Source organism: Lepidochelys kempii, chromosome 26 (genome assembly GCF_965140265.1).
Source record: "Lepidochelys kempii isolate rLepKem1 chromosome 26, rLepKem1.hap2, whole genome shotgun sequence".
NCBI classification, from domain to species: Eukaryota; Metazoa; Chordata; order Testudines; family Cheloniidae; genus Lepidochelys; species Lepidochelys kempii.
Window position 1 is genome coordinate 1885593 of NC_133281.1, and position 19497 is coordinate 1905089.

The following is a 19497-nucleotide window of genomic DNA, read 5'->3' on the forward strand; positions in this document are numbered from 1 at the left end:
AGTGAGATCTCAGCTGGAATATCGCCAGCCAGACCCCAGGCAGATTCTGTCATCTTCTGACTCCCGTCTGGTCCAAAGCTAGAGATCCTTTGCCCACCTTCGACTTTCAAGGGGACACATCTGCTGGCACTGCTCGTCCTGCTCCATTGGAGGGACTGTTCCTTGCAGGCCTGGCTGTCAAGGCAATGAGCAGACACGGAGTACTGAAGTCAGCCACCACCGCTCTTGCTGCTCAGAACTGCTAGTGCTTGATGGGTTTCACCTCCGCTGTCCTGCTGTTCCCTTGCTGGAGGAGAGGCAAAGCCTGGGCTCTGACTTGGGCTGCAGGCAAAGGGCCAGAGTCAGAGGGAACATCTGCAGTGGTAGTAGCTGCATGTCAGTGAGCGTGGTTTGCACACTAGAGGATGGGTGGTGAAAGCAGAGTATGCAGAGGAGAGCAGGCCCTGAATATTTCCAGTGTCCGCACTCCCACTTGTTGAACTGGTTTACCAGCATTTACCTTGTATCCCATTAAAATCAGGCCCATAGTCTCATCCATCCCCTTTCCTCCAAGAAGCTTCACTGCACAGAGGCAACCATTTCCTCTGCACAGTATCCATACGTGGTATGTATCTCCTTCCGAGATACACCTGTATTCCCTGCCAGCCTCGTTCTCCTGCCCTTGGGAAGCCATGACCGCCTCCCCCTCCTCTCTGGCACCAGGCAAAGTGGCAATTGCTAGAGATCAGAGAGCAGCATGAGAGTTCACTATGAATTAAAAACCACTCTTCCCTTTTCACCCTTCCTCAGGTGGAAATTCAACTGTGGAGGGAGCCACAGTGAGCCAGGCTCTCTTCCTGATGCTACCTGCAGCATCTCAAGGCACCTGCTAGGGTGGCTGCTGCATTGGTTAGGGGCACAGGCCTGTCCTTGACAGCTCCCCCTAGAGCTGGGGCTCTCAATCATCAGCTTTGTCCTTTCTTTCCCCCCTTGTCAGAGAAACCAGCTGTCGTCTGGCCTCTTCCTAACTCCCTCCTCAGTGATCAGCCCTGGCTGTAACCCTCTAGTTCGGCCTCAAGCAGCTCTCGGGACAGGAAGCAGGCTGAGGCCTGCTTGCATCGTCAGAGAGGGGGCATGGTGAGGCACTGCAGAAAGTATGCTGCGTAATTCAAGGTGGATGTGAGTGCGAGCAGAGGGGAGCTCTTGACAGGGGCTGCGCCAGTCCTGTGATACTTACTTCGGGAACTGGAGTATGAATTTAGGCTACAGCGGGCCGCTTGTCAAGGTTCCTTAGTGAGAGGAATTAGAGGGGAAGACAGCCGGTGAAGCTTTCCCTTCGTATTTTTAACAAGTGACTGGCTGGGATGAAAAAGATCCGGTCTCTTGCCATGAAAAAATAACCCCCTAATCCCTGCGTTGTCACCTCTCAAGTGAAGATGCGAAGGCAGTGGCTGGTGGCAGGGCCTTTCCCTGCCCCTGCCATGTGCCTAACTCTTTGTTTCTGGGAAGCTGCATTCGCTTCAAATCCACATTTGTCTTGTTCATGCTTGCTTGCTTTCCGACCCTGAGCAGCACGAGAGAACGAGGGGCTGGGACTGCATCCCTGCCCACATACAGGCTTGGATTAGGGCCTACTTCGTGCTCTGGCCGAGCGTAGCAGTTTTGTTCTTGAGGCTGGGGACAGGCCTGTGTTTTCAGTAGCTCCATGTTGCTCCACTTGGATTGTTGGCCCATAGAGTGAGGTCATGGGTCATGCTGCTCCCAGGGCTCTGGGCTGGCCTCTTGTCCTGTTACCGTGTTCTGTCTGTCTGTCTTACGGTTTTATACATCACCTGGGCATCTGACCACCTTCCATGTAAAATCAATAGCAAAGTCGAGTGGGCATCAGGGGTGTCTGGTACTTCTGATTCTGCCTTCTCTCACTTTGCACACACAGAAGAGGTGTTAAGAAGTAGCTTCCTAGGTAGATTTAAATGCCCTGCTTCCACCAGTAGCCAGACACCAGGACGAACCTGCCTGATAATTAACCAGATCCCTATGGGCTCAGTCCAGTGGGCAGCAAGCTATTCCAAGACGGCGGGAGAGGAAGCGAAAGAAGGAATGATGCTAAATACTCTACGCCCCCACTGCTGTGCTGTCACACAGGAGCCCTCCCCTCTCTGAGCTCTCGAGCAGGCTCTGGGTGGAGTGCGTTGCATGGGGATGGGGGCAGGATACACGTTTGGGACAGGGGGTGGACAGAGACCTACCAATGATGTGCTAAGACTAGTCTTTTTATGTAGAATCTCAGCCACAAGTCCTCATCAAGTAATGGAGTCTACAGGGCTACAAGCAGCACTGAAAAAATGTAGGCAAGAAAAGATAATTTCTCGAGCAAAGTGTATGTGTGTGAGGTTGAGAGCGACATCTGGGTCACCCAGAGCTGCTCTTTAGTGGCCCGCTGGATGTGGCGCCCTGGTTTTGTGAGACCATCCCCTCTCTTGCCATGTCTTGCAGAGAGATCACCTCACAGGCCCATCCTCCAAGCTGGGCTGCCTGCTAACAAGACCGTGGCCCTGGGCAGCAATGTGGAGTTTGTCTGCAAAGTTTACAGCGACCCACAGCCCCACATCCAGTGGCTGAAGCACATTGAGGTCAATGGCAGCAAAATCGGACCCGATAACTTACCCTACGTGCAGATCCTGAAGGTAACGTCCCATTCTGGGTGGGCCTGTTGGGTTTCCTTTGCAGGACGAGCTGGGAATGGAGCTGGTGAGGTGGAAGTGACTTGTGGGAGGAAGCCATTTGGGATGAAACTGGCATATCAGGAATGGGCAGGGCAATGATGTTTGCTACCATTCAGACTGGTTAGGTATCAGTCTCCTGACCAGCTGAGCCAAGACAGTGGGACATGCAGAGCCTTCTCCTGTTCTCTCCTCCCTGCAAAGCCTGAAGCAGAGGATAGTGGGTGGTTAGGACAGGAAGGTGCTGGTCTTTTCAGCAGAATGTTGATATGACATGCCCTCCCCGAAGCACCAAGTTGGACTAAATACACTGGTGTAGAGTGACCTGGGGAGCAGAGAGTGGGGTTGTCTTAACTGGCCCAGGAACAGGCTGGCAGTGAAGCATTCAATGGCCCTGGGATCTGCATGCTCAGAGATGCAGTGGGCTGGGGGAGGATCACTCCTATTCCGTGCATTGTTATTTTTAAAATCGCCAATGTAGAAAGCGAGATAGTAGCTCAGGTGAGCCCTGCTCCCTTAGCCTCCACCACAGGCCTGGAACCCCACTTCAAGGGAGCCAAGTTGCTGCACAGCAGAGAGCAGAAGCACATGCTTGCACATGCCTCTCTACTGTGTTGTACCTAATACCTGTCAGTGCCACTTACAGCAACCCATTGTGCCCTTTATCCAGTGGTTTCATGGCCACCCTAGTGCCCCACCCTGAATCTGTTCCTTGTCAAACGGGGCATGTTCATTCATCTGGGAGCTCTGGGGGTGCCCATGTGTTAATTCAAAGGTTGTGCTGTTGCTGACTTTCTGCACTGGTCACCAAATTGTCATGACTTCAGGTTTGCCATAAGCCAGTGCATTGATCAGCTGTTTCAATGCACAAGCCCTTCTTCGTTAAACCTACAGGCACCTCCGGGCTGTGTGTGTCTGGCTTGTTGTCAGACCCTTTGCACTTCTGCAGACAGACACCACCAGTGCTTGATATGGGGGATGGGGCGCAGAGGACTTGAGCTGGTCGCCCCTTGATTCAGTGTTTGGGCAAGTCACTGATGATGTGATTGATGTTGATCTCAGGGCTGCGATGTCCAACTGTGTCAATGTGACTCCTGTGTTGTTGGTTTGTTCTAGCACTCAGGAGTTAATAGCTCTGATGCGGAGGTGCTGACCCTGTATAATGTGACAGAGGCCGAGAGCGGGGAGTATATTTGTAAGGTTTCCAATTATATTGGCGAGGCTAACCAGTCTGCGTGGCTCACTGTCACCAGACCCATGGCAAAAGGTAAACTGAAGAACACCAACTGGGATCTTACTTGGACAGTCAGTCCCTAGCGGTGGAAAACAAAACTCTGGGCTCTCTTGTTTCTGCTATATTTCTGGTGCCACAAGCCATGGAAAAATACTCGCAGTGGCCAGTTTAGTTTTGTGCTCTGTGTCGCTTGCCCGCCCTCCCCTCCTGGATGTTTCTCCCCTGCGCGCTCTCACTGTATTAGCAAAACACATTGGATAGGTGCATCTAAACCACCCCAGCATCTTCCCTGTGAAACACAAGCTGTCACTTCTCGCTGCAGCTGTGTCTTTTCCAGCGCATCTGGGCTTGGGGTCTTCGCTAAGTTAGATCCCCTCCAAAATAAAGAAGTGATTCAGCCCTATTTTGCTCATGGCTCCTCGCTTTCAAACCTCGATCTATGCACCAGATCTGACTGTGACAATACAGTGTTGTGTTCTCCCCTCCATCTCACAGTCTGTCATCTCCCTACCCAAACCCCACTCCTTCAGCTATGTTGTCTTCCATCATGTTTCTCCGCAATCCCATCGCCTCCCCTTGTGCAGTTGTGTTGCATGAAACTAAGCGGGCCCCTTCTTCCTGAGGTCCATTTTTCCATGCAGCCCATCACCAGCATGTTCAGATGGGCCGGAAATTCAGTTTGGTGAAGGGTTTTAACAAACATCTCCTTAGGCCAGCCTGGATCAAAGGTCGTCCTAAGGGTCTCTTTAACAGGTCTACAGTGGTCTCTCTCTGCTACCCGGGGGTCTGGCAAATGAGACACCAGGGCACGTTCCTCCCCCATCCTCCACCTTGGTTCCTAGAAGATCTCATGTCGTTTGCTTGTCCGTTTTTTGCTTCCATTTGTTTTCTTCTAGACGGCTGGAGTTAACACAACAGACAAAGAAATGGAAGTCCTTCACTTAAGGAATGTCTCATTTGAGGATGCTGGGGAGTATACATGTTTGGCGGGTAATTCTATTGGGATCTCCCATCACTCTGCATGGTTGACAGTTCTCGAAGGTACATACTCCTCCTTCTGCTGTCTTTCCCACCTCATTTCTGTGTCCGATGAACTATGCATTGCAGCCTGGGAGAGAGCTTGGGCTTTCCCTTTCCTCCCTGCCCTGGGGAAAGCACAGAGCTTGCCAGTCAATTCTTCCACACCTAGACACTTGGCTTCCCCGGCAAGGGCAGTGCTCTCAGCCACTCTGACCTGGTGACAAGTTAGGACTCAACCCATCCCCAGGGTGACTCATGCCGCACCTCCCTGTGCGGCTCTTGCTGGTCAGAATCCAAATCAAGGGGATAATTTATGCTGCACTTGGGTCTGTCTCCCATGCTGGAGCTGGCAGGAGCGTGTGCCCTCTCCACTTGGTGCCAGGGCCCTGCCTCTCCCCACCTTGGGGACGGTTCAGAATTGGTGGCCATGCCCACCCGCTCTCTCCCTGGACGAGGCAATGCATATCTCTGATTTACGTGTAACCGGTGGGTCAGTCCAGCTAGAACAGGCTGGTTCCGTCCTCTCAGGCAATGCCAGTGTTTCCCGTTCCCTGGGCCCCCACGCCGGCTGACCAAAGCGCCGATGCATTAGCCCAGGGTGATGGCAGTGTTTCTAGGAACCACCCAGGCCTCTGGCTGCCCTGGAAGTCTCAGTGCAAGCGGCTGCCCCTCGGTTTCAATAGAAGAGATGGTGGTGTCACAATGCCCCATGGCAGCACGTGGAGGGGGTTTGGGGGTGGGGATTGCAGCCTCTGGAGGCAGAGGAGCTCTCTGGCCCCTCTTGTCAGCCCGGGGGCTGGTTCTGAAGCCATCATGAATGGAAGTGCTGCTCAGTCTGACGCTGGGCCTTTGATAGGGAGGTTAAAGAAGAGGACCATGGAGGAGGTTCCTGGTCCCCTTTGTCCCCCGAGCCCTCACAAATAGAACTAAGTCAAAAAAGAATAAATTGGGGAAAGTGGTGGGTCAGCTACAACCCCATGCCTCATGCTGCTGTCTCCCCCTCCCTGGGGCTGTTTGCGCATCAGTAGCCCTGGCCTTGCCCTGAGGAGGAACCTGGTCCCTGGGTGCTGGGGTTGCAGTGACGGGTGCCGTGCTATTTCCTCTGCATGAGCCCTCTACGGGCAGCTTGTGCTGCTGCCTTGGCATGGGTCTGGCTCACCCATGCCCTGTCCCTTTCCCTGACAAGGCCTGATAACTGGCAGCTGCAGGAAGTTTTTGGGGTGCGCCTGGTGGTGCTTTTCATACAAAAACTTTCTCCGTTATCAGCCACTTCTCCCTTGTCAGACCTGCCCCGTTCAGAGCTCTGGGATCTGAACAAGAGATGGTGGCTGCTTCTCTCCAGTGGGGTATAGCATGAAAGGCTTGGACTCCCTCTAATGCCTTCTCTGAGGCTCTCTGCTCTTTTGGGGGGGGGGGGGGGCTGGGCTGGGGGAACTTGTGTCTTAATGAACTGCAACTCCAGTGTCCTCACCGACCCGTCTGTGGTGCTGTGCATAATACACCGCGGCAGCTGGCTGCAACTGCGCTGAAACTGTTCCTGAACTTCCACCGCTCTCGCTGTGACTCAGCTGGGGGTTTGCTAGTAAAGAGGGGTCCTGCTGCAGTTCAGAAGGGAGGCAAACCCCCAGGGGAGGGGACAGGTTTTGTCTCCTGATGAAAAGAAACTCTCTTTAAGGGGCTGCTAGTGACCATTTGAAAAAAAAACACCCCAAGTCCCTGTGGTAACTTTTTTTTAATGCCTGTGACTCCTGTTCAAACTATTTGCAGTCTCACAAGGACAGCGTTTTATTTTGGCCTGTCCCCTTTGTCCCCACGTTGTTCCTGATAATTCCCCCCTAGAAATCTACAGTCCCAGTTCAGAGTGGGTAGGAAAATCCTCAAAGGTGCATGTCTCTGAATCCCCTCCCGCTCTTACCCACCATGAACAGAAAGGGGGCATCCCCAAGCCAGGCCTGGGCCATGCAGAGATGAGGTGCTGTGCCCCTCTGTCCATGCTGCTTTGCAACAGCTGCACGGGTTAAAATGATGTTGATACCATCCCAGAAGGTCCCAAGGGCACCCAGCCTCTTTTGCTCTCCCAGCTATCTGTGGAAGGCTCTGCAGCTGCGCCTGCTCAGTCTTGTGATGGCCTAACGAGCACAGCTGGGCCTGATTCCAGATCATCTGGTTCTGAGCCTTGGCTCCGATTCCTGGCCTGCCTTGAGCCGTGGCTCTGGCATTCAGACTCTGAGTCTGACTCCTGTCCTGACTGCCCCTGACCCAGTCTCCTGACACTAGCCAGGGAGCCATGGGAAGTCCCAGAAGTTCTCAGCCCAATATATCTACCCACTTGTATGTATGTTTTACTTCTCATTTAACCCCGGCTCCTTGGAGGAGGTTACAGCCCTGCCTCCTCTTGCTACTCCACTCCCAGACACTTCCATTTGTGACCTTTCTGGGTGGAGGGGCTGCAGTGCCTGGCCATTTGGTCTCAGGTTCCCTCAGCTGAGGTTTCCCACCAGCCAACATCTGCTTATGGCGTGGTGGGACTGGGGGGGATACGTGACCTATTACATAAAGGTTTGTGCTTGTTCTTCGTGTCTCTCCAAGCTTTGGTTGGCTGAGGACCTGCGTGGCGAGGCCACTTGATAACACCACACGGTCACTTGTATGCACAGGGATGCTGGGGCACCGAGGAGGTGTCTGGCCTCGGCTGGTCCCTGCTGTATGTTGGGTTGTGTGTTCTGTTTTGTTTAGACAGGGCTCAGACCCCGAGACAGCTGGAGCCAGGAGGTTTGCCTGGCTTGGACTCAGCTGTGCTTAAAGCCTCTCGGGCCAGGAGGGGAGGCATGTCTCATCCCAGTCTTTGTGGGCAGGTGTCGCTCCCCCCATTCTAACACACCCCGCAAAGGATTTGCAGTACTAATGCCTTGTTCACACTGACCCAGCTATTGAAGACAGGCCGGCCATGATGACCTCGCCGCTGTACCTGGAGATCATTATTTACTGCACGGGGGCCTTTCTCATCTCCTGCATGGTCGTGACTGTCATCATCTACAAGATGAAGAGCACCACCAAGAAGACGGACTTCAACAGCCAGCTGGCCGTGCACAAGCTGGCCAAGAGCATCCCACTGCGCAGACAGGTAACAGAAAGTAGATAGGGGGTTTGTCTGCATGTACTGCCTCTCCTCAGAGACCCTGCTGCCTGCCCAGCATTGCTGCCCTGACAGCCCATCCTGTCTGAGCTAGCCCAGGCCACTGGCACAAACAGCCAGGGAAGGTTCATGTCTTTCTGAGGGTCAGGAGGAGGAACAGAGGGAGGGGAACATGTTATTTGAGCAGCGGGGGCTGAAGTGCAATCTGGATTGATTGCAAAGCAGAGCCTCAGTGTAGGGGGTGTGGGTGGGCTTGTTAAGATGGTTGCAGGTGGATTGGGTTAAACGCCAAGCTGATCTCTTGCCATGTTTCTATGCTATTTATAAAGTGCCTGTCCAGTGCTGTACAAAACCTCTTTAAAACCCCCAGTTGTCTAAATCAACAGACAACAACCCCTCCTATACACTCACATGCATGCCTCTGGGCGCTCGCTAGACAGACAGGGCAGGTGGGTAATGTCTTTTATTGGCCCTGCTTCTGTGGGTGAGAGACACGCTTTCATATCCCATAGCTCTCCATCAGATGTCCGCTTAACGTCTTCACTTGACCCAAGTCCGAAACTCCCAGCCATGCCTCTGGTTGGGCCCAGTTCTGTCTTCCCCAGGGGTAAGCCTGGTTGGTGTGATGACAGATCTTCTCCTGGTCCAGCTAGACTGCTGCGATCCAGAGATCTGCAGTTCCCAGTGCCGCACCTGGCCAGGATCTCCGGGATCTGGTTGATTATGGTCCATGGGGAAAGTGTGTCGATGCAGCAGTGTGGAATTTCTTAGCTTGGGCCAGAGGGGGAAGAAGAATAAGCCAGAAAAGCTGGGGGGAGGGACGGGGGGACGGGGGGAGGGGAGGGCAGCGACATGAGTTGGGCACAGGCGTAGGGGTAAGTGGGCAGACTGTAATGATAGTTTTAAAAAAAAATTCCCCCAGCCCAAAAATATCTGTTCTCTGCATCGCTGAGCAGGTCCCTCTGTGAACCTTCCCCATGTCTCTTGGCGTTTACGACAGGTCGGTAAGGGTCATGGGGGGATCTGGAAGTCATGGCAATTTAATATTTGACAGGGGAGTGTGGCCTACACACTGAGTGGCTGGAAGGGCTCCATGGGCCGTAGATTTTACGATACCAGCACAGCATAGAGGAAGTTAATTAGAAATAATTTAGTCCCGCTCCATGTTGGAGTAATGCCAATGGGGCCATGGTAGCAGCTGGATCCATACAGAACGCCGTGTTCTTCTTGCATGCAAACTGTGGGGGTTCTACACTGGGTTATCTTTTTGGAGGGTGTCCTTGGTCTTTTCCTCAGTTTCATGTCACAAGCAAATGGCTTGTAATCGAGTCTGAAACTCCCTGCTAAACCCTCACTGATGCCACTCCCAGATCAGCTGAAAGGGTTGCTGCGGAGCAGGGAGAGCTGTTGCCTCCAGGGGCCGAGCGTGCTGCTCCTCCAGCACTAGGGAATGAGCGACCAAGCCTAGGAATCAGACCAGTTCGGATGGTGCAGTACAGGGCACAAGATGAGGTGTGACTCAGTCGGTCTGAGAGCCGATGTTCTTGTCCCATCTGGTGCACCTGGGGAAGAGGGAAAAGGGGCCCAGGTCTGTGTCCATGTCCAGTCTACGGCAAAAGGAGTAGTTGGGTAAAGTAGGGAAGTGGGAGCCAGGACTCCTGTCTTCTGTCCCTGGCTCTGCCACCTGAGGCAAGTCACAGCATCTGTAACCTGGGGATAACGATTCCAGCCTCCTCCCAGGGGGATTGTGAGGCATAACTGGTGTTTGTAAAGCCCTTTGAGGGGCCTAGAGAAGGGCCAGGCCACTGCATGCTGCAGCAGATTCAGTACCCGGGAGACAGGGCTCCCTCCGCGTCCAGCAGGTAACTAAAGCACTTTGGTCAGCAGCTCCTCTCCTTATCGGAACCAAGCATGTCCCTGCCCCAGGTGCTTCCTGAAGGTAACCCACTGTCCCTTGGCTCTCCCATTGCAGGTGTCAGCAGACTCCAGCTCCTCCATGAATTCAGGGGTGATGCTTGTCAGGCCCTCGCGGCTCTCCTCTAGTGGCACCCCCATGCTGGCAGGTGTCTCGGAATACGAGCTTCCTGAAGACCCTCGGTGGGAGCTCCCCCGGGACAGGTGATGCACTCTCTTGTGCCGGGCTCCACAGAGGGGCAACCCCGGCCTTTCCGTAGCTAGCTGGCTCCTGCATCTGATCGCAATTCCTCCACAGCCTGATCCAAATGCTACTGAAGTCAAAGGAAAGGCTCCTGCTGGGGTCAGCAGGAGCTGGATCAGGCCCTTAGCAGATCAAGTCCCATAATTATGCTAATGGAGAGGAGGACTCATGGCTGGTGCGTTCCTCCCCGAAACAGCCATTCTGGAGCTTTGCCCTCAGGGTGAGCATGTGCTCCCAGGGGCCGATGTGCGTCTCCCTCCTACCCTTGCTGCTTCCAGACCAGCAGCAGGGAGCATTGCACATCTCCATGTGCCTGTTCTGCTGTGTCACGTCTGAAATGGATTTCAAATAGCCAAGAGAAATGACTGCTGGGTTTGTGCCTTCCTGTGTGATAACCCCCTCCATGAAACCTCTGCCCCTCTTGCTCCCCCAGCCACTGAAGGTGCTCAGAATATTTCCATCCCTGCAGAGAGATCAACCTCACACTCAAATCTACGGATGGTGAGGCCTTCCTGGAACATGAATCGATCTCTCTCCAGCAGCCTCAGCTGTGTAATGAATGACCAGCTGTGGCTGCACTGCATTGATTACAAGCTTCTGAAGTTGCTGTTTTCTAATTGTATAACTTTCCATTAGAATACATCCTGATATGCAAAAAAATCCATGTGCCCTGAGCTGTGCTCGGCTTCTTAGCCCATAGATAGACTCCTTCAGCTTGCAAAGGGCATTACATGTGTTCCTGCTTACGGCCTTGCTGGAGTCTGTGCTAAAGTCACTGGGGCAGTGTCCTCTCCCATTCTCATGCACGCCCATGACGTTGGCCCTGCCTTTCCCAGGGGAGCATGAATTCCCATCAGGAACTTGCCTCCTTTCTGCAGAGTTACCTCTTGTGTCCTGTTCTGTGTGAGTGTATCTGTCTCTGCAGACATGAGCTGCATCCTTCCTCCTCTGGTTTACTTTCTTCTCTCCTCTCATCTAGGCTCATCCTGGGTAAGCCTCTGGGTGAAGGCTGCTTTGGGCAGGTGGTTCTCGCTGAAGCCATTGGCCTGGACAAGGACAAGCCAAACCGCGTGACTAAAGTGGCAGTCAAGATGCTGAAGTGTAAGTAGGGGCCATAGGCACTGCAGGGTTTTCCCCAGCTTTGCAGCTGCCTTTCTGAGTCGGTCTCCGCTCAGGCTAGCATCAATCCTGCTGACTTTGGGAAATGTACCTTGGGGAGGAGAGGCAGGGGGAGTGTGCATGTTTGCTGGAGGCCTGGCCTGGCCAGCCCTGTGTTCCAGAAGGGCCTCGTCTTTCTCCCACTGAAACCAATGGAAGTTGTTGGATTGGGCCCCAACTGAGCAAGTTTGTCGTTAACAGCATCGGTTGGGCTTTTTTCAAGAAGAGCTTCTAACTCTGCGCGCCCAGCGGCTGTCATAGGCCTATAGCTGCTGGAATCCCACAGCAGATAGCTTGAGGCCTGGAGCATAGCCATGGCCAAGGGCTGCACAGCCAAGGAATAGCCTTTCACGCCCAGTTTGCACTCCCCTCGAGCCAGCATTCACTTATCCAGAGCCTCTGCAGTTCAGCCCTGCAGTGGTACGTGCTGCCCAGGGAGAGCGGGGCTCTCCCCAGCAGCTGCTCTGATGGAATCACCCTGCACAATCTAATAGCTTTTCCAACAATCTCTGTTTTGAGTGACAAAAGGGGCAATAAAAACTGGTTGTGGAAGGGACCCGCAAATAAAGGCAGAGAAGAATTATACTCTGTTTACGGGGATGTTGTGGGTGGTCCCTTAAGGCCGGAGAATGCCTGTTCGGAAAGTCTCTTGTACAGATTTCACTCTATCTGATTTAGCTCGTTAATTTATGCCATGCTTGTCACTGCTATCTGACCGCCTTTCTCGCTTGAGCTCGGTCTCTGCCACTCCACCTGGAAGGCAGCTGGGGAGAAATACCCAACTCCCCAAACCAGCCCCGTCCTGGAAAGGGAGATGAACCTGAGAATGCTGGTTTAGCTGTGAATACTGCAGCACTTCCTGGGGCGAAATCATTCCGATGGGGCTACCGCGAGATATGCCTGTACATACACAGTGCGAGTGCTCTGCATCTCTGTGAAGGAGGAGGACAAAGAAAACCAAGTCTGTAAATCTAAAGCTGCCTAATGGATGCTGCTGCAGACCTAGTTCTAGGCCTCACTTTAGCTTAACCTAGCCTGATCAAATATGACCTGTGCCTTTCTTTGTGTTTTAAGCTGATGCTACGGAAAAGGACTTATCTGACCTGATATCTGAGATGGAGATGATGAAAATGATTGGCAAGCACAAGAACATCATCAACCTCCTGGGAGCCTGCACTCAGGATGGTAAGTTCTCTGTGCATGGCTGAGACTCCAACAAACTGCTTCTCTGCTAGGACAGCAAGAATGCTGGGGGTAGCCTGGGGCACCAGGGTGAGGTTCTAGAGGTGGAAAGATACAGGGACTTTAATCCAGATGAGTTTTGAAAATGGTTGGCCATCCCAGAGCTGTCTGAAAGGGCCAGTGCCCAGTGAATGGCAGGGATGGTGTCCCTAGCCTGTTTGCCAGAAGCTGGGAATGTACGACAGGGGATGGATCACTTGATGATTCCCTGTTCTGTTCCTTCCCTCTGGGGCACCTGGCCCTTGCCACTGTCGGAAGACAGGACATTGGGCTAGATGGACCTTTCGTCTGACCCAGTATGGCCGTTCTTATGAAGACCAGAGGGAGTGTGTGGCTGACAGGGAGGCATCTCTCCTGGCAAACGCTAGCAGGGTCAGAGTTGTCTGGCCATTTCTAGAGTCTCTCTGTGTTTGGGCCTGAAGGAACGGAAGGGATGCCGGGCCAGAAAGCCTCTGTGAGGTATATGTGCAGGCGTGGGTGTATGGATGCGCACACACAGAGCTCACTTTATATTGGCTGTGGGGAGGAGTGGAACAGGGCGGTTTGTTTTCACATGGCCGGAGCTGGTCACAGAGCCCTGGGGTTGGATGAGTCAATCACACCCAGCCTGCATGTGGGCCTGGGTTTGTTTTTGTTGTGTGATTTTCTGGCTTGGAGTGCGGCTGACTCAACACAGAGCAGGAGCAGGGCCAGTTCTTCCCCTCACACGTCAGAGGAGCAGCTTCTGACTTGCCAAAGAAGTGGTATGTGTGAGAGTGTGCGGGGGGGCGTGTACGTACACACGCAAGATGCCGGAGCTCTGTTCTGAGCAGAGACCTTGATTCCTTGCTGTGGGTCAGCTCCTGCAGCTCCCCTGTATGAAACCCCCGCCCACAGGAGCCCCTCAGACAGACACTTGGCAGTCACGGGGCTCTGTGCCCCGGAGGCTCTGAAGGACTTGTGCACAATACACAGCTTAAATGCCCATGCAGCCACGTGTCCTGTGCATCCAAGCCCGGAGCCTGAGATGCTCAGCTTTGTCCCCTCCCGTTTGCCTTAGGTCCACTCTACGTGATTGTGGAGTATGCGTCCAAAGGCAACCTGCGGGAGTACCTGCAGGCCCGGCGGCCCCCCGGCATGGAGTACTGCTACAACCCGACCCATCTCCCCGAGGAGCAGCTCTCCTTTAAGGACCTGGTGTCCTGTGCGTACCAAGTGGCCAGGGGGATGGAATACCTGGCATCCAAAAAGGTGAGTAGTGGTCGCGAGCTCCGTACCTGGGGGAGCACTTGCAGAACCCCCGTCCCTCTCCAGGCTGGGGAACACAGAGAAGTGATGATTGGGCACCTCTAGGGCCTGACCCAGTCAATGGAGGCCGGGTTCCCAGTCTGAATCCTCCCCAAGTCATGAAAACAGCCCCTGTGACTGAAAATTCAGGTGGTGCTTGGCTAGTCTTGAGTCAAATGAGTTTGGGGCTCTCGGTCCAAGGATCCCCAAACCCACCCCTGCAGCTGTCGCTAACTGGACCCTTTGCTGCTGAAAGGCCGAGGGAGCCTTGAAGACCGAACTCCCTTCTCCCCTCAGAGGCCTGTTCCTGAACAGAGCTGAGGACTTTGCCTGGGGCCCGTCAATGCCGCCGTACTGTCTGTCTGGGCTCTGTGGACAAGCAGCAATCTTAGCTGTTCAGGGCTGCGGATCTGGCCTCTTTCCCCAACATATTGAAAATTAAAATACGAGCAATACAATGGCACCGAGTCCATCTCCGCACACCCCTGGCTGGAGCGAAGGAGGTAATTACTGAACTGAAACCCCCGTTACCCGCCTTCTGTCTGGAATCAGAACATGTTGATAATGTTGGAGCAGCCGCGGCCAACTGCACGTACATCAGCAGTAAGCGAAAGAGTCTCTAGAGATTCCCAGCTCGCCTTGGCCAGGAAGGGATTAGGGCTTGGCACCTGGTTCCCCCGGTGCTGGCCGTGTTTCGTGCTCTGGGATCGTGGCTGTGGCCCTTTGAAGGCTGGCGGGTAGTTCAGTGCAAGGCAAGGTCTTTGCTAACACGCCAGCCAATGCAGCAGCGAAAACCCCCGGCCTAACGGGGTCTCCATTCTCTTCAGTGCATCCACAGAGACCTGGCTGCCAGGAACGTCCTGGTGACGGAAGACAACGTGATGAAGATCGCAGACTTCGGCCTGGCCCGGGACATCCACCACATCGATTACTACAAGAAGACGACGAATGTGAGTGGTGCAGTGGGGGAAGGGGAACGAGCTGAAGCGCCGCTTTAGAGCTAGCAGGTTTTTCCTGAGGCCTCTGCCAATATTTACAGCTTGGCTGGAGACTTTCTAGGGCGGTGTCTGTACTGAAGTCCCGAGCCCTGTGAGCACGGGCTGCCGTATGCAGAGAGAGAGATTCTCCTCGGTCCTGTAACAGCAGAATGATGTCTGCCCAGTGGGCAGCATGCCCTCTGCTCCCTTTGTTCTCCCCACGGCCTGCCCTCGCCCTCGGCCGCCCACCCCGCTCAGTTGCCATGGCAACAAGAAGGCCATGTTCCTAAGGCGGATGAAGTCTCGGGGCTGGGAGAGAGCAGGGCCCGAGTTTCTCCTCCTGGTGCCAAGGTCCCGAACACGGGTGATCATGGAACGCTCCCTGGCCTTTCGCACAAGAGTGGCGGCACTAACTAGTTAGGAGAAAGGGCTTAGACAGCTACCGTTTCCCCCCCACAGGGGAGGCTGCATTTTGGTGGGTGATCGTCCATAAAGCCCTCGGGGATGGAGCACTGGGCATCCTCTGTCCTTTTTACCCAGGTCGAAGGTCCCTCTTTGCCAAAGAGAATTGCCCAGCGTAGGTGTCATGATTTCCTTGATGGCAGTGCCCAGGGTGCTGTGAACCGCGGCTGGGTGTCGCAGTTACAGAGGGGAGGCTAACATATTGTACAGAATCAAGCCTGCTTCTCCTCTGGAGGCTGAATTCAGGTGTGGGGGCTTTCCTGCCTTCCAGGGTCGCTTACCAGTGAAGTGGATGGCACCGGAGGCCTTGTTCGACCGAATATACACCCATCAGAGCGACGTGTGAGTACCCCACCGCTCCTGCCAGCCATGAGGAGATATCTGTGTTGCAGCATGCATGCCTAGGCACAATTCAAAGGATAGACTAGGTTAGGGCCAGCTGGGTCTTGGGAGGGGCTGTCCCAAAATCACTGTTCCGGGGAACTGTTTTTCCTCTCCCCTCTTTCATGGATAACACCCGCCTCTCTCCAACGTGCTGAGCGTTCTCCACTGCAAACACAGATGTGCAGCTGGACTCTGAATGAAGCTCCATATTGCTGACCCATCCACACTGCTCTCCCAGCCCATCAGCTGTATCGCATTGTGTTGGGACTCTGTTTGCATGTCTCCCCTTCCTATTTAGCCATCGGCCTGCCAGGTGGCATTCAAGCAGCCTCTCCATAAGCCTCCTTTGTGTTGGGTATTTTCCCAAAGGTGAAAAGCACCAGATGGGAGTCATCTTAATCTAATGAAACAATAATTGTCATAAGCAGACACAATATTTTGAGTCTAAATGATCTGGCAGCAGGGCTTGTTTGTCTTCCAAATGCCTCTGAATTAGAGCTGCCAATCTGAGCTCTTCACTTTCCTGCAAAGATCTTTTAAATCATCGGAAGCTTTTAAACTCTCTCCTGTCCGATGCCTTCTGATGATGAATGCTTGGAGGCTACATTCTGTTCTCAGCTGCACGGCTGTGAGGCCATCGAAGCCAGCCCACTTGTACTAGTGGAACTAGAAGCTGAATTTGGCAGCTGGGCTAAGGTTTTTCACAAGTGCCCAGTGATTTTGGATGACCTGAGACATCTTGCCGATTTTCACAACATGGGCGCTCAGCGTTTTCTCAAGAGCAGGCCCCTTTTAAGATATGTCAAGTTGGACACCCAAAATCACTAATCACTTATGCAAACCTTGGCCTTGGTGTCCTAACAAGGGGCAAGGTGTAGTGCACTAGGACTGTGACTTACTTCCACTGCGACGGATGGACCCCGTGTGTTGTGTTCTCAGTGGGTAGCAGTGGTGGTGTTCTTGCGAGCTAATGATGCACAGTAGTGGCACGGGCATTCTCCCCTCTCCATGTCTGCCGCTGCCCGGAGGAGCTGTGTGTCGGGCAGAGGGATGGGTTGCAGGGCAGTGCTGTGGTGGGAGCTGCGCCTGTTTGATACCGTGTTTTTGTGTTTGGAGCAGGTGGTCCTTTGGCGTGCTGCTGTGGGAGATCTTCACGCTGGGCGGCTCGCCATACCCTGGGGTGCCCGTTGAGGAGCTCTTCAAGTTGTTGAAAGAAGGCCACAGAATGGACAAGCCCAGCAACTGCACCAATGAGCTGTAAGTGCAGCTCTCTGCCAGGGAGCAAAGCCGGGGTGGGGAAGGAGGTGCAGAGTCCTGACTGATGTTACCTGTCTCCTCCCCCAGCTTTGTGCCAGAACCCTCGCTGACAGATGAGTGTCACGGGAAATTGATCTGGGCTTGTCAGCACATGACAGTTAATCCAGAATAAAGTAGGGTGTGAATTTAAAGCAAATTAACTGTTCCCAGATTAACTCCATGTGTGGACACCCTTATTCAGGAATTAGAGTGCCTCAGTGGATTAAGCTAATTCGGAATAAGGGCATCTACACACGGAGTTAATTAGGACTAACTCCCCATGTGTAGACAAGCCGTTAGAGCCCACTGGCAAGCCTTGGGTTCTTGATTCACACCAGAACTCTGAGCTGTGTGGTTCTGAGGAAGGAGAGGCTCTAGGCTGCTGCAGGCGTTTGATTTAGATTAACTTTGTTCCTCTGGCTGCCCCAGTGTGGAAGCAGCTTTCGGCCCAGCATCCTCATTGCTAGTCACATCAGCTGGTGGTTCGTTAGCTAGACATGTCCTTAAAATAAACAGCCTTGGGAAAACAAGGAGGAGAGGAGGGGAATCTTTTCTAGAACTCAGAGTTAGAAGATTAGCCTCCAGGAACATACTGATGATGGAAGTCCCCTCCCTGACTCCTCGTCTCAACTTTGAGTGTCTCCAGTGAAGGCCATTCCTTCCCCTCTCCTGGCAGCCTGTGCCATTCCTAGCCTGTTCACAGATCACTGCTTTTCTTCCTCCTGTAAAACCTACATTTCTCCTGCTGCCACTTGGGCTCTTTTCATCCTCTGTGTGATGCTTGTTGGCGGATCTGGGGACAGAGCTCTATCTTCGTCCCTGCCCCTGCCTGGCTTGTTCCAGCTCCTCTTCCTAACCTGTGTCCTTTCTATACTGCTCCTTGCTGGACTCCCACCCATTTGTTTTATGTCCCTTCCTCCAGCCCAAGGATCCTGGGGCTGCAGCAAAGCCAGAGCTCAGCAAAACAGCCAAGTGTTTTATGGCGGAGATTGGCAGAGACCATATTTAAAGTCAGCTTCCTCAGCTGTGCAAGCCGCACCGCCGAGAGCTGAGTGTCAAGGGCACGTTTTGGGCAATGGCAGATGTTCCGGGTTATTTTCCCAGCAGTTCCCAGCCCTGCAGAAATCTCAGCTGAATCTGTTTGCAGTAATCAACATCTTCCTTTGTTATTCCTCAGCAAGCGAGAATCCCAGCTTGACCCCAGAGCAGGGACTAACTTAGCCTTTAGTTATATCTTCCTCTTAGAACAAGTGATAACGTCCTTCCCAGGGTGCCCAGCCTGGGGTGGGTTGGGGTGTCATCTTCTTTTAATGAAAAGGATTAACGCTAATCCTGAGAAATAACATCTTCTCTGATTCTGTCCTGGCCCAAGGTGCGGCCCGCTGGCTCACTGCAGCCTGGGTGGCCCACAGAGTCCCTGACGCACCCCCACAGAGGAGACAGCAGCTCTCCATTTTGATCTGTGTGAGGAGCCGGAAGCCCTGAGGGTTGCAGCTTTGTGGTGGGCTGGTTGCACCCTGCTCCGTTTCACTCAAGTTTGGGGCTGCTGCTGGCCCAGCTGCTGTACCCTGGGCTCTAGCAGACAGACTAGCAAGCTCGGAATTGTCTCCAGGAGGCTTGTTCAGCCTCCTCTTACTCCTCTGTTTCCAGATACATGATGATGCGAGATTGCTGGCACGCAGTCCCATCCCAGAGACCCACCTTTAAGCAGCTGGTAGAAGACTTGGATAGGATTGTGGCCATGACCTCCAACCAGGTAAGACATGAAGCAAATAATTAAGCAATCAATTTGCAAGCCTCTAGAAGATAATAAGGTGGTAAGTAACGGTCAGCATGGATTTGTCAAAAACAATCGTGTCAAACCAACCTGATAGCTTTCTTTGACAGGGTAACAAGCCTTGTGGATAGCGGGGAAGTGGTAGATGTGGCATATCTTGACTTTAGTAAGGCTTTTGATACTGTCTTGCATGACCTTCCCAAAAACAAACTAGAGAAATGCAACCTAGATGGAGCTACTATAAGGTGGGTGCAAAATTGTTTGGAAAACCGTTCCCAGAGAGTAGTTATCAGTGTTTCGCAGTCATGCTGGATGGGCATATCGAGTGGGGTCCCGCACGGATCAATTCTGGGTCTGGTTCTGTTTAATATTTTCATCAATGATTTAGATAATGGTATAGAGAGTACACTTCTAAAGTTTGCGGATGATACCAAGCTGGGAGGGGTTACATGTGCTTTGGAGGATAGGATTATAATTCAAAATGATCTGGACAAACTGGAGAAATGGTCTGAAGTAAATAGGATGAAATTCAATAAGGACAAATGCAAAGTACTCCACTTAGGCAGGAACAATCAGTTGCACACATACACATGGGACATGACTGCCTAGGAAGGAGTACTGCAGAAAGGGATCTGGGGGTCATAATGGACCACAAGCTAAATATGCGTCAACAGTGTAACACTGT

The 19497-nt window shown here is 53.1% G+C and overlaps 1 protein-coding gene across 10 annotated transcripts in view; it reads left to right on the top strand.

The window, feature by feature from the left end:
* The window catches only part of FGFR1 (fibroblast growth factor receptor 1), an 86183-nt gene that overhangs the window by 47409 nt on the left and 19277 nt on the right, over window positions 1-19497 (top strand). For 7 of the 10 annotated variants that reach the window (XR_012156318.1, XM_073325275.1, XM_073325283.1 and 4 more), the window contains 11 exons: window positions 2476-2666; window positions 4833-4977; window positions 7884-8086; window positions 10065-10210; window positions 11230-11351; window positions 12483-12593; window positions 13690-13880; window positions 14744-14866; window positions 15627-15697; window positions 16859-16996; window positions 18686-18791. Coding sequence is in view for 9 of the 10 variants with exons in the window: in XM_073325275.1 (XP_073181376.1) it covers window positions 2476-2666; window positions 4833-4977; window positions 7884-8086; window positions 10065-10210; window positions 11230-11351; window positions 12483-12593; window positions 13690-13880; window positions 14744-14866; window positions 15627-15697; window positions 16859-16996; window positions 18686-18791 (1547 nt within the window). In the remaining variant the exon portion in view is untranslated. The remainder of the gene's footprint in view (window positions 1-2475; window positions 2667-4832; window positions 4978-7883; window positions 8087-10064; window positions 10211-11229; window positions 11352-12482; window positions 12594-13689; window positions 13881-14743; window positions 14867-15626; window positions 15698-16858; window positions 16997-18685; window positions 18792-19497) is intronic. The other 3 variants (XM_073325277.1, XM_073325281.1, XM_073325284.1) reach the window with 1 other exon arrangement.